The following is a 14,159-nucleotide window of genomic DNA, read 5'->3' as shown; positions in this document are numbered from 1 at the left end:
AGTTAAACATTCGTTGTTCTATAAATTCAGCGCCAGTTCAAACTATATACATACTAAATGTGCATATTCATAGTTTCATTCAATAATGCTCTGTGTGTGTGTGTGTATGTGTGTGTGGTAATATCCCTTTCTGATTGTGTAGAGAGCAGACAGTTTCTGTTTTCTTTTTTGTTGTGTGGTCATGAGCAATGTTTCCACAGATGCACATATTTTGTCATGCATTCCACAGTCCCAGTCGGTGATGATAACAGATACAATCAGATACAATAAGTCTGTGGAGAGTGTTAACACTTAAACCCCAGAGAACACTGCTAGTCTCCCTGATGGAGTCTTCCACAAAAATGGGGCTGTCATAGAAGGCTGGGAACATAATAAAACAACCTTGCAATGGGAATTTGTAGGGATACAGTGTAGCTCATATAAACTGTCAGGAAATGCCCAGGTCATGTGTCACCCCAAAATCAAAAGAAAGAAATAAGAAATTAGATTTTGCATTAAGACCATAACACTTATTATTATTATTTATTTTTTATAGCAGTATTTCCATGACAATTAACTCCAATTCAACCTGTATTAGTAGCCTAGTGTAATACAAAAAAATTATTGCAATTATTGCAAAAAAAAAAAAAAAAAAAAAAAAAAAAAAAATATATATATATATATATATATATATATATATATATATATATAAAAAATATATATAAAATATATATAAAAAAAATCATATATATATATATATATATATATATATATATGATTTTTTTTATTGTATTAAATTAATGAGAATGAAAAAAACACTCCCAATTTTTGCTTAAACTGTCAGGATTTAATTTCGAATTAAATACAATTTTTAAAATGCATCATTTTCACTATGCAATATATACTTTCTTTTTTCTTTTGATTTTTGAGGGAATAAGAGCCTGACATTTCTTTATGATGTTCACCAGTGTGTTCATATGATCTTTGTGTGTGTATGCGGTAGTGGCCTTTCAGATGAAGGGCAACTGCAGCCCCAGAGCGAGGATGATGATGATGAAACTGGCCATGGAAAGAGAAGCATCAGATGAAGGATTGTTCCGGGTGATGGGCGAGTCGTGGAAAGAGACCTTTACTGCCTTTTTGGATACATCAGCTTCCGTGAGAGCTGGAAAAGAAAGAGAAAAATCATGAGAGAGAGCAACAACAGTACAGTCACATGTCTGACATGGTGTCTCGTTGTTGAACCAACAGTGTCTTATCAGGAAGTTAAACAGACAGCCAATCAGATATAAATGTGAGATAGTGATTTCTTGGTGTGTGTGTGTGTGACAAGAATGTTGCTCTGTTCCAATTCACCTGCTTATACAATGCCCTAATATTGTGTACTGTTTTTGTGAAGAAAAAGTACTTTGAAAAAGCAAGCTTTGGGTCATCCTGTCAGCGTTTAAACTGCCCTGTCAATCATCTAGTCACACTTAAAATCCTCCACAAAATCCACATTCAATTTAACATAATCTGTTTAAATGTTCACTGCAATATCTTGTCCTTTTAACAGTTAAGGGGTTTTCCCATGACTGACAGCACTAGTCAGTTGCGTCTTGTTCTGTGTTCACAACAATTCAGTCTTTTCAATATAAAAGTCTTTGCTACAGAGTGACACACTCATAAAGACAGTCTTTGCAACCATCTAATGTCATAATAATGTAACTTCTGTTGCTGTTCATGGTCAGGGACTATTTTTTCCAGCGGAATGAAGGCTTTTAGTGATTTTAATTCATGAAAGTTGCATTGATACATATATTTTTGGGCTTTAAAGGTGCTAAAGAGGATCTTTTCGTCGACTGAGAAACAAAAGACTGTTAGTGAGTTTTTGAAATGAGCGCATGCGTAAGAACAACCCCCCTTTTCGAGGGAACGCCTCCCAAACTCGTGCACGAGTATTGGAACACGAGTGTTTACCACCGGCATTCGCTGTGTTGTGTTAGTGGATTCATTATGTCGGACTCACCGCAGGTAACTCATAATCTGTAGCTGTTACTCCTGTCTCCTGACAAAAACACTGCATGCGGCGCCTGTAGAGTGTGGAAAGTTACTGGAGCGCGCAGCCGCGCACGTCTCGCACAAGGAACGTCACGGCAGTGATTGACAAGCCACAGGGCCAATCGTTTACACGATGATCGCGTAAACGACTGGCTGATGTTTTTAAGGCCCTACCTCATGCACAGATGATGTACAGTGCACCTAATAAAAAGTCTTTTATCAGTTAGTAAAGACAGTTTCAAGTAATATTGCAAAAATGTATAAAACAAAACATCATCAAAACATTAGCACCTTTAATATTTGTATTGTGTGGTAACCATTTAATAAAAGCAGTAAGGTACTCGAGGCTGGTGCTGCTTCGCGTCATGCCTAACAACAACCTCCAGCTGTGAGCTATTCACGATACAGCACAGCCTCTCGTACCTTATTGCTTACTTAGAGTGTGCACTTCGGATTCTAACCAGAAAAAGGAGACCATTCAGGTATCTTTGGAAAACTCATTTCAGCATACTACGATTTGGGACACACCAATTCTGATTTAGAATACTGTTTTAGATGGATAGTATACACGAATTGGGCAAATAAAGCATGCATCTTTATATCACATTAAAACCTTGCCTCCTCCAATTACCCAGAATTCCTCTGTGCTGCTGACTTCAGCATGTACCTTACCTGATACTGTCTGGGTGAAGATTTGTAGCTCTGTAATATCTCTTTCCTTTAGCCTGCAATCACCCTGACTCTGTCTTCTATGCCCTTTACATTCATCTTTCTCTTTATTATTAGTCTTTGTCTTTTTTCCCTTGTTTTTACCCTTCTTAAACTCCCTGCAGCTCAGTGTTTTTTCCCTCTCTATAGAGCTGTTCAGTCATGATGGCAATTTGTAGGCCAACCCGAAGGCTAATTCGCCATGGGATTCCCTAATGAATTTACTATGGGTTTTTAGAAAAGCAGTTACGATTTATGAGCGAACAAACTCTGTGGTTAAGTTTACTTGAAGAAACTTTCACATTTTGTTCTACAACATAAATTGAACAGTCAAACCTCAAAAGTGAATTTAAGTCTTTTAATTTGAGTAGCTTTTTCTAAAGTCATACGTCTTATATCTTCTCATGTGAGTGTATTTGTCACTTTAATTATAATTAGTCACATGACCACAAGAGTAAATGGTATCTTGAACCAAAGAAGAGGGTTCTGCCATCTAAAAACATGAATCCCTCCACACACCAAAGCAAATTAACACTCCTGTCAAACTTTCCACCCATTCCATTGTGACAATACTGCAGGCTGTCAGACAGTCTCACGACTCCTTAAGCAACTGATTCTGTGGCCTAATGTGTTTGTTGTTACACAGAACAATAGACAATGAGTGGCCTATCCTTAGTGAGAATAAAGGTGATTGTTCTGTCGTCGGAGAAGGCCTTGCGTGTTTTGTGAGGTGTGGATGACGCTGAAGGCTTGTCGACTCAAACAATAGAGAATGAGACACTATGGTCCTTACAGCATAAGACTTTCCATACACTCATAAGTACGCCCGCAAGAAATCTGCAGACTACTGATCTGATTTTGTGGGAAATTCTGCAGAACAAATTTAAACATGACAAAGAGCTAAACAGAATTGAGAGTATGTCACTGTTATCATTATCTGAATGCAAAATAAATTAACCAAAAAAAAGTGTGTGTGTTATCTAGAGCAGGATGGAAGCTTGTTTCCGACACGGAATAAAAAAAAATAAAATATTTGCGACTTTTTGTCTTGCAATTCTGAGAAAAGAAGTCAGAATTGCGAGATATAAACTCACAATTGTGAGAATTAAAGTCAGGTTTGTGAGATAAAAAGTCACAATTATCTTATAAATGGTCTTATTCCATGGTGGAAACAAGCTTCCATAAGATCAGGACTAAAATGTTAATCACCATTTAATAATGAAGTACCCCTAGAGCTGTCTGTGAATGTAAACAATCTGCGAAGTTGTGAATAAAGTTATTGTCTCTCAAAAGAAAGAATCAAGTCTGAACTGCTTAAACGAGTCGTCAGGAATTTGAATCCCACTTCCGTGATGGCCACATGTCACAATGTAACACATTTGCCTAATGCCTACTTTCTCCACCCGCGAACAACCTGACCCACCCTCAAACACTGAAGCTGCCTGGTTCGTATTGTGTACATATCGAGAAGATGCTGTTTTCTGCTCTTCAAAAGCAAATTCTTTTTGTAAACACAAAGGATGAGGATGCGAAGAGTCATTGGTTAAAATTACCACAGCATTATAACCTCTTGATGATGGCTAAATGATAAAATCCGATGGTTCAGTGAGGCCTCCATTGCAGCAAGACAGTTAACACTTTCAGATGCTCAGAAAGCTACTAAAGACTTATTTAAACAGATCATGTGACTACAGTGGTTCAACCTTAATGTTATGAAGTGACGAGAATACTTTATTCAATGTCTGGGCGATTTCAAAACACTGCATCATGACGCTTCGGAGCTTTACAAATCTTTTGTTTCGAATCAGTGGTTTGGAGAATGCATCAAACTGCCAAAGTCACGCCCCCCCAGTGGTGAACCATGAAATTTCGAAAACACTTATGGCGTAAGGATGCCTCGTTTGTTGAAATCACGTGTCTTTGGCAGTTTGATACGTGCTCCGAACCACTGATTCGAAACAAAAGATTCGTAAATTTTGAAGCTTCATTCTTTTTGCTGTCATCAGGTGCTATAAGCGGCAGACCAATCACAACAGAATGTTCCATCTGGCCAATCAGAGCAGAGCATGCTTGCGGAAAGGAGGGATTTAGAGAGACTGAAGCATCAGATGAGTCGTTTGAGCATCAGTGAATAATGTTGTAATGTGCAATGCAAACTATGAGAAAATGTGAGTGTTTTTGACCTTTGATACATGTAAACCTGTTGTAGGGGTTGTCCTAAACAAAATTAGGAATATTTAAAATAGCATAATAGGGGCACTTTAAAAGTCCATTGTTAACATTAAATAGGCCTAAACTTCAAATTATCAGAAGTCTTTTTGCTTCCATTTATTAACAGTTTGCAATATAATATAATATAACATACCAAAAAATATTGTTATTAAAATATATTTTTACAATTAAATTCAATCTTATCACAATATCAGTACCAATACAGACACTGCTAATAAATGGAAAGCTTGTCAATTTCTGAGGATAAAATGTTTAATCACCATATGATATAACAAAACACAATTATTAACATCATACAGATATATTAATAATGAACTCGGATACCAAAAATCACCAAAAGATGTACTGCTAATAAACTGAAAACATTTAGATTTGAGGATAAAATGTTTAAATTAATACAATTATAAACATTAAAAATAATATAATATAATATAATATAATATAATATAATATAATATAATATAATATAATATAATATAATATAATATAATATAATATAATATAATATAATATAATATAATATAATATAATAATATGAAGATCAGTCCTCTCAATACAACAGTATTAGTAAGTTTTAAGTATTAATATTTTTTTCAGTCTGCCCATCCCTTTCCATAAGTACAGATGAACGTGCTAACACGATTTGTCTCATCCTGCACTCTTTTCTCCCTCCCTGAGGAAATCATCCAATAAATCCTAAAAATCACTTCATCCAAGCCAACAAACATATTTGTTTATTTTAAATATATTTCATGCTGTATTTTGCCAGCTCTGAAATGAAGAACACAAACAGTAAAGCTTTATGTGTGGGATGGAAAACAACGTTCATGCCAAAAACAGCCATGATCTCATTAGCAGCCACAAGACCAAGAACAAAAATCACCCTCTGTCACAACTCTCTTTCATGGTAATAAAGTTATCAGCTGGCAATCATGACCCTGGCATGCACAATAACAGCAATGATGCCTGAGAGTATAATTGCTATCATCCAAAGTGATTACAGGCTGAATCATCATCTCTGAAATTTCTCAAACATTCTCCAGGCAAGACCCGTTCGCTCTCTAATAGTCAAGCTTAGCCTTCAGGTTCACAGGTTTCATGCTGTGCACCGAGAAGCTGTCAAGGATCGGCTTATCTGACAACTTTCTGGTGTGGGAAAGGTTGTTGTGTGTGTTTGTGAATTTTATGTTTGTCTCTGTGTGTGAGAGAGACGGAGGGTGTATGGTAAGACTTGCCAGTTAGTCACCAATTAGCAGGAAACCCACACAAAATTTCAACAAAGACTTGAAGACAGAAGATTCATTTACGAAAAAGTATTTCAAAGTTATCATGAGATATCTGATATTTATTTAGCCATGTAGCTTGCCAAGCTATGAGCTACGGTAATCATCATTTAGCTACTTTTTGTTAACAGCTTGTAGTAACTACTTTTGCAGGTATCTTGGCTGTAACTAAATGATAATTATATGTTATTCAAAGGGACAATATCATTTTAAATATACTGTTTAAAATCACACACACACATGGTTACCCCTATTTTTCAAAATATCTTCTTTTGTGTTCAACTGAACAAAGAAACTCATACAGGTTTGGCACAACTTGAGGGTGAGTAAATGATGACAGAATTTTCATTTTTGGGTGAACTATTCATGAAAAGTCAGCATGAAATCAAAAGTTTTTTGGCGTTTAGTATGAATATGTTAGCCTTACTGTTATCTTTAAGCTAGTGTGCTCCAAAACAATGACAATATTCGTATTTAGAAGACATGAGCATTCAAAACTTACAGTGATGACATCACTCTGCACATCAGCTTCTCATCAGGTTTGCTGTCCAATCAAACGATTTCTAGAATCTAAAGCGCCCCGCCCCCTACATTATAGACGCTGAAGCTTCACAGCTAAAATCGGTCATTTGTTTTACTACATTTACTATTTTCCCCTATTTTTATAGGGGATAGGGAACGATTCAGACAGTGGAAATATGCTTTCCATTGAGGCGGATGAAGTCTGGTTTCCATCTCCGGTCCAAAGACATGATAGCACGGAGCGGATCATATGCGTGAGTCGATGCAGACCACAAAGCGTATCGAATCCATTTGTATTCTACACATAATGCTATATTTTAAAGCGATATGGAGATTATGAAGAGAAATGGTTAGAGATTAGGAGGAAACTGCGGCTATACCGATCTCAACGGCTCTGGCCGAACTGTGATTTAAACAAAATGCTATTGGCTATTTTAAAATAGGGGAGGAACTCTTTGAAATGTCCTGCCCTGTCTTCTTGTTTCAGAGGAAATTAGGTCAATTACTGTGACGAGCAGGGCAAGTGATAATGAGCGTCACCTGCGAGGCGCACCGGCCTTGAGTCTCTCACGGAGGAGCTCCGGAGGCATAAAAGGAGGAGCGACGACAGTGAAGGACGAGAGAGGACCAGGCCTGGACTTTATTTTATGTTTTATTATGTTTGTGTTGGCCGGCAGACGTCCGCGAGGGTCTGCCGGCATTACTTTCGTTTTTGTATTTGTTTATTTTATATTAAAGTGTTCGTCGGTTCCCGCCTCCTTCTTCCCATATTTACGAACTGTGTTACATTGGTGCCGAAACCCGGGAGGAAGGAGGAACATGCTGTCGGAGAGCCCTGTCTGCTGAGGGGGATTGCGGTGCTGTGGAATTCGGGCAGCGCGGGAGTGAAGACCGCGAGAGGCTGCCCGAGGCGGTGGTACTGGAGCCTTGTGAAAGGTGGGACGGAGACCGGCTGCCCTCAGTTGGAGGAGCCATCGCCGGCCACCAGGGGGCGGAGGAGGATCAAGCCGTCCACGGAGCATCCAGTACCATCGCATGGCACCGCGATGAAGAAGAGCCTCGTGGCTGGCTGAGGACCGAGCGGCAGTGTGTCTGGGAACCGGACCAAGAATTTTTTTTTGTCTTTTTCCTCTCTCCCCTCTCTCATTCTGTCATTCACCTTGATTCCGTCTCCTTTCTTTCGTCTCATCTGTCCTTACCCCCAGGTGCTGCGGCTGCCGAGACAGGCCCCAGGGGGGGAGTAGAGCGCAGTCTCGGGAGTACCCCCCGGCCTGCGAGGGGTGATGGGGGTATGTGACGAGCAGGGCGGGCGAGAGCCGTGAGGGAATGGCGCGAGGCCAGTGACGCAAGTGATAATGAGCATCACCTGCGAGGCGCACCGGCCTTGAGTCCCTCACGGAGGAGCTCCGGAGGCATAAAAGGAGGAGCGACGACAGTGAAGGACGAGAGAAGACCAGGCCTGAACTTTATTTTATGTTTTATTATGTCAGTATGGCCGGCAGACGTCCGCGAGGACGTTTTGTATTTGTTTATTTTATATTAAATTTTTGTTGAATGTTCGCCGGTTCCCGCCTCCTTCTTCCCATATTTACTAACTATGTTACAATTACGTTTTATTAAATATTTACTTTGCTACAAACAAATTGGATTTAAAGTAACAAACTTCTAGGAACAATATTGAGTGACTACTCAAATGAACTGGTAAATCATTCCACTGAAATCAACAAAGCAATTCACTAAAACAAGAGTATAATATATTTTAGAGAATTATTATTCATGTGCATTTAAAGGTTGGGTAAGTCATTTTTCAAAAACACTGACTGGAAGTTAGTCGGACCAACACCAACAACAAACGTGTAGCCAATCAGCATTAGGCGGCGTATGACGGTCGAGGAGAGAGAACGAGCAAGAGGGAGATTTGAAGAAAGAGAGATGCAGAAAGAGAGATGAGACAATGCAAAAGAGCTCAAAAGAAAATCACTGGAATGATGGTTTATGACTGGGCAAGCGCTAAGCGGGAAGGTCTGAAAACAGATGCAGAGGCTGCTTTGATACCGCTCCACACGGTTTTGATTGTTTGGAGCTGATGTGCTGTTTGCGACTAACAACAACTCTTGTTTGTATTTACTCTTGTGTACTGTACGTTCATTTTTTGTGCTTCCTTGTCGTTTGCTCATCATCTGCGCTTTATTTTTCATGAAGCATTATTTTGTTGTGCGTCAGCTGTGATAAACAGACATCCACTCTCACAGTATGTGCGTAAAAGTGTCTAGATAGTGAGAGTTGTGCAGGTAAACCTCTGCGCACTGTTGACCGCTAGAGAACACGGTGTTTAGCGTCATTGTTAGTACACTCGCCCCACCTGCCAGCAGCGATCAGACTTCGAGACTTCGAGACCTACTCAGAGCAGGATTGGGGGGTGAGTTTTGGAGGCGGTGCAATAAAGAGAGGGGTGGGTTTGTTTGTCCAACAGCGAAAAATGGCTTACCCCACCTTTAAGATGAAAGGAGAATGTGTATACGCTATGTAACAAATACATCGTTTAGCAGTGCACCAGCTCTCTAGACTGCTGTTTATCACTGTTAATCCCACTGCACGTGTTGGGCCCCTAAATAAACACTTGTTTATCTTACAGAGCTCATAAACAGGACACTAAAATAGCTGCACTATTTACAATTTTACTGAAATAGACCAAGACTGTCTCAGAAACCTGTGTATATCAGACAGAAAAGCAAAACTACAAATCTCTCGAGAGCATGCCACATCGTCTGGTTTGCTCGCACTGGAAAAGCTCTCAAATGCGACTCTAAAAGCTACAAAAAAACGACAGGAATCAAAACACCTGCCAGCACTCTTTATAAGCATTTGCAGTCTGCAGCGACCAAACCAGGGATTTTTTTTTTCCCTTCTATCATTTCATCCTTGGGTTTCTTCCACCTATCAAACTACAATTTGGTTTATTCTTTCCATCAATCTCTCCCTGGGTGACCTGTAAGTCCCACTGGTCACAACCTGGCTTCACTTATGAAAGTCAGTAGGAAAGAATGTCTTCAGATGCTATCATTTGCTATGTAACCAAAACTGCATGTGCTATAGACTTTGCTAAACTTAAGCCACATTGGGAGGGTGCTCATTTCCAATGACTAAAATATTCTTTAAAAAGAACGACACAAAAAATGAAGAACAGAAAACTTTCACTTGTATTTGGTTAAATGTTAAATGCTCTGGGTTTTTTTTTTTTTTTTCCCAAACTTGTTGATTCCAACCACTGGGTATTTAAAGCTAGACTGAAGTGACTCAACTAGATTCAACTAGGGATTACAGAGGTCACTGTTTTCATTTATCAGATTTAGACTCCAAAGCCTCATTGGCGTGACTTGCAGCTTTACTGATTGTAAGTTGATTCAGCATTGTGGTGTTGTGGGAGAGACAGATTGAGAGATGGAGAGGAAGAGTTTATGTCTCAGACTAGGTGGGAACTGATCAGCATCTGATGGGAAAGACGCCATTACCCATGACCTCTCACACAAACACACAAGAATTTAGATCATATCAAATCTATAGTTTATACCTGTTTCCATATGTATCTGTTTATATTGCTGTGTTATATATGTGTATATGTGTTAGTAACATTTCGTTACATTAAAATGATTTTCGGTACTTTCTGTATAGATTTTATTGTTTTATCCAGATTTTAAACCTTAAAATATGAAAATCTATTATTAAATCATGAATTGAGTGACATTTCCATTTCCATATTTATTTATCTATCAGTTCTTATGCAAATTATGACTTTGTTGGTTGTCATTTCTGTCACAACCAACAATTTTGATAAGCTTTGTGAACAGAAAATTTTTACTCTGAGGCATGTCTAATCAAGTTGTAATTTTATAAAATTTTAAAACAAATTTTCATATTCTGCAATCAGGTCGCATCGCTTCCTGTTTGGGTCTTTGGTCCTTCGTTAAATATAGAGCCGTTTTACTCAATATGCCTTCAAAGGAGCAGGCAAAGATGAGCATAACCAATGTCCATCGCATATGCAGATTGATATCTAAAAGCTTTTTATTTTTCTTCTTCTCACTAGCATTTCAATATTTATAGATTTAATAAAGCACCAACAATAAAAGGAACTAGCCAGGCTAGCAAGACTCTCCTCCTTCAAAAAAACGACCCTATAGATAATTTTTCAAGCACCTAATATGACCTATATTTACGTTTTAAAGCCATGCGCCCTCTAACTGGTGTAAAAATAATGACAGTGTCAAAATGCATGTTCATTTAAATGCAATGTGTGGACTTTTTACACGGTCCCTTACCCACAATTTGTCCTATTTCCATTAGAAAAACTCATTTTTTTTTATTAACGACTACACCTACCCCAACCCTAAACCTACCCTTAGTGATTTATAGTGCATATATACTTTATGAGCACAGGAGTTCCCTGGGATCAAACCCACGATCGCAAGATCACATGATTGCATATTGTTGTATATTACAATGTCGTACCAATTGAGCTACGCGAAATCTGAAATATGACGTAGATGAAGGGTACAATGCATTAAAATGAAAGTGTCCTGTTGTTGACAGGGGCGCAACTTTAGTAAACGCTCCTATGGGTCGTATTTCAGGGAAATAACAAACGACCTATATGTTCATGTGACATTCAGTATAAAGCCTGTAAGCTATGTTGTTAAATCAAATGACACATTTTTTGCATCAAAAGTGCCCAAAGTTAAAGAAGCAGTCAATAATGCACAAAAGCGAGGGCTTCCGGTAAGCTTAGTGTAAGTGCTCCCAGACGGTCTGGTGTTAATCCCCTGTTTTATACTTTGTATCATAATCAAAACGACATGAAGGGGGAGAAAGCAAAAAAGACTAGGATTAAATCACAATCAAAACCTAAAAGATTAAAAAAGCAACAGAAGAGATGGCAGAGGCTGAAGGCTTTGCTGAGAGCATGTCAGTTATCATTGGATAGCATTAGATACACGCTAACATTAAAGCCCACCGTATGGATATTAAAACTGAACTAACGGCCTACCGAGATTCTCGGGATTCTCAGATTTAATAAGAAGTCAAGCATAAATTAAACGGGGCTTGTCACAGACCTAAGCGCCATGGCAGAGAGGACCGATAAAGCAGAGCAGCGAGTGATAGAGTTAGAGGAAAACGCCACTGAGTTGAAAGAGGTACTCAGTCAAAGCATCCAAACTCAAGGAAATGTACAGGAAAGACAGTTATATCTTGAAACACATTCACGCAGAAATAATATCCGGATTTTTGGAATTCCGGAAGGATACGAAGGGAATAATGTCAAAGAACTAGTGGAATCGATCATCAAAAAGGAGTTGTCGCTTGCCGACTTGGACCTCAAAATTCAGTGGTGTCAAGGCACTCGGACCAAAGCCACCCACGGATGCATACTCCAGGTCGGTGGTGTTATTTTTCCTGGAATAAAGGATGAAGGAGTTGGTTCTCCACTCTGCATGGAGGAAGAAAGAAGTGCACTGCAACAGAAAAAGTATTTTCTTTGACCAAGATTATCCACCAGAGATCCAACAGAAAAGAAATGCATCCGCACCGATCAGGAAAATTTTTGAAAGAGAAAGGAATCAAGTTCCATTTTTTCTGCCTTGCAAGATCTGCTATTTCCTTTAGGAAATGCAAATCTAGTTCCAATTTTAGCTCAATTGTAACATTTCGTGGAGGCTGTTGGAGACTTTGAAAAGAAAATTAGGAACTTTTAAAATAGCATAATAGGGGCACTTTTAGCAATCTTTTTAATACAATCTTTTTTAATACACTTTTTAATACATGACAAACTGAAAAAGAAAACCTGGTTATTGGTATACTAAGGACTTTTTACATACACCCACACACTTCACATACAAATGTAGCCCCACTGCAAAACAGCAACTTAGACAACTGTACAACTAGTAAAGAAGTAAAGAATTCAGCCAGTAAGCGCTTTAACAAAAAAGGTCCACATTTCTGCTTTTAAATTCTGTGAGTGTGTCTAAATTAAATGAATTCATCAAGGACAATAACAAAAGCTCCTATGAGGAGGTGTGAAGGTGTTCTCCATCACTGACTGTCCTTACGAGCTATAATGAGCATATTTCACACGGATTTGTTTATTCTGCTCTCAAACTGCAAGCATTGTGACCATTTAAACAGGAGGTTGACCTTCTGTTGCCTGGCAATCCACCTTTATAGAGCAGCCCCCTCGCTCTGATAAAGAGCATTCAGCAGAAGCATAATAAAGGCCAATGAGAGGGAGACAGAGAGTGGAGGAGAGAGAGACAGAGGAATAAAGGCTATAAAAGAAGTGACCCAGAGGTAAAACAAAAAACAGTTCAATTTAATTATCAAAGTATGAAATTGTTCAATTAATGCTGCATAGTGAATCCACTTTGCATATAGCTCTGTACAGAATAAAGCATCAGAACAAAGTCTGGTCCACACTGCAGCATATCCTAGCTAAAAAACACTCCCTTATAAAGTGAGAGGCCATTTGACTGACATGTAAAACGAACAAACATGTCTTGGTGTTTAAGGATGGGTAATTCTGCATAAACATTACCTAAAGAGAAATAAACAGATATATTGTAGAGATGTTCAGATCTCATTTACTTAATAATGTGTCTCAAACAAAACGTCTGAAGTTTCAGCTTTCAATGACATTAATCTTGCTAGCTTTGTAAATCCAGTGACAGCTATTATAACAGGCTGAAACTATTATCATTGAATACATTTGAGCAAATTTCAGCTACATTTTTGTGGACACTGTGATACTTTTTTTCAGGAATTTTTGATAAATAGTTCAAAAGGACAGCATTTTATATGAAACAGAAATCTATATAATATGATAAACAATTGCGAGTTTATATCTCCCAATTCCGACTTTATTTCTTGCAATTGCGAGTTTGTCTCACAATCGTGACTTTATTTCTCACAATTGAGAGTTTAGATCTTGCAATTCTGACTTTATTTCTCACAATTGCGAGTTTATGTCTCGCTATCCTGATTATATTTCTCGCAATTGCGAGTTTGTCTCACAATCGTGACTTTATTTCTCACAATTGAGTTTAGATCTTGCAATTCTGACTTTATTTCTCGCAATTGAGAGTTTTTATCTTGCAATTCTGATTTTATTTCTCACAATTGCGAGTTTATGTCTCGCTATCCTGATTATATTTCTTGCAATTGCGAGTTTAGATCTTGCAATTCTGACTTTATTTCTCACAATTGAGAGTTTAGATCTTGCAATTCTGACTTTATTTCTCGCAATTGCAAGTTTTATCTTGCAATCCTGACTTTATTTCTCACAATTGAGAGTTTATATCACTTTATTTCTTGCAATTGGGAGTTTATATCTTGCAATCCTGACTT

The 14,159-nt window shown here is 38.3% G+C and overlaps 1 protein-coding gene across 2 annotated transcripts in view; it reads right to left on the bottom strand.

The window, feature by feature from the left end:
- Positions 1 to 825: 825 nt before the first annotated feature.
- Positions 826 to 14,159, bottom strand: part of gpc5c (glypican 5c) — a 170,279-nt gene continuing 156,945 nt past the window's right edge. For both annotated transcript variants that reach the window (XM_067363461.1, XM_067363462.1), the window contains one exon: positions 826 to 1,144. In XM_067363461.1, coding sequence (XP_067219562.1) covers positions 990 to 1,144 — 155 coding nt within the window. In that variant the 3' untranslated portion in view covers positions 826 to 989. The remainder of the gene's footprint in view (positions 1,145 to 14,159) is intronic.

Source organism: Chanodichthys erythropterus, chromosome 16 (genome assembly GCF_024489055.1).
Source record: "Chanodichthys erythropterus isolate Z2021 chromosome 16, ASM2448905v1, whole genome shotgun sequence".
Lineage (NCBI taxonomy): Eukaryota > Metazoa > Chordata > Actinopteri > Cypriniformes > Xenocyprididae > Chanodichthys > Chanodichthys erythropterus.
This window is presented reverse-complemented; position numbering and strand designations above follow the sequence as displayed.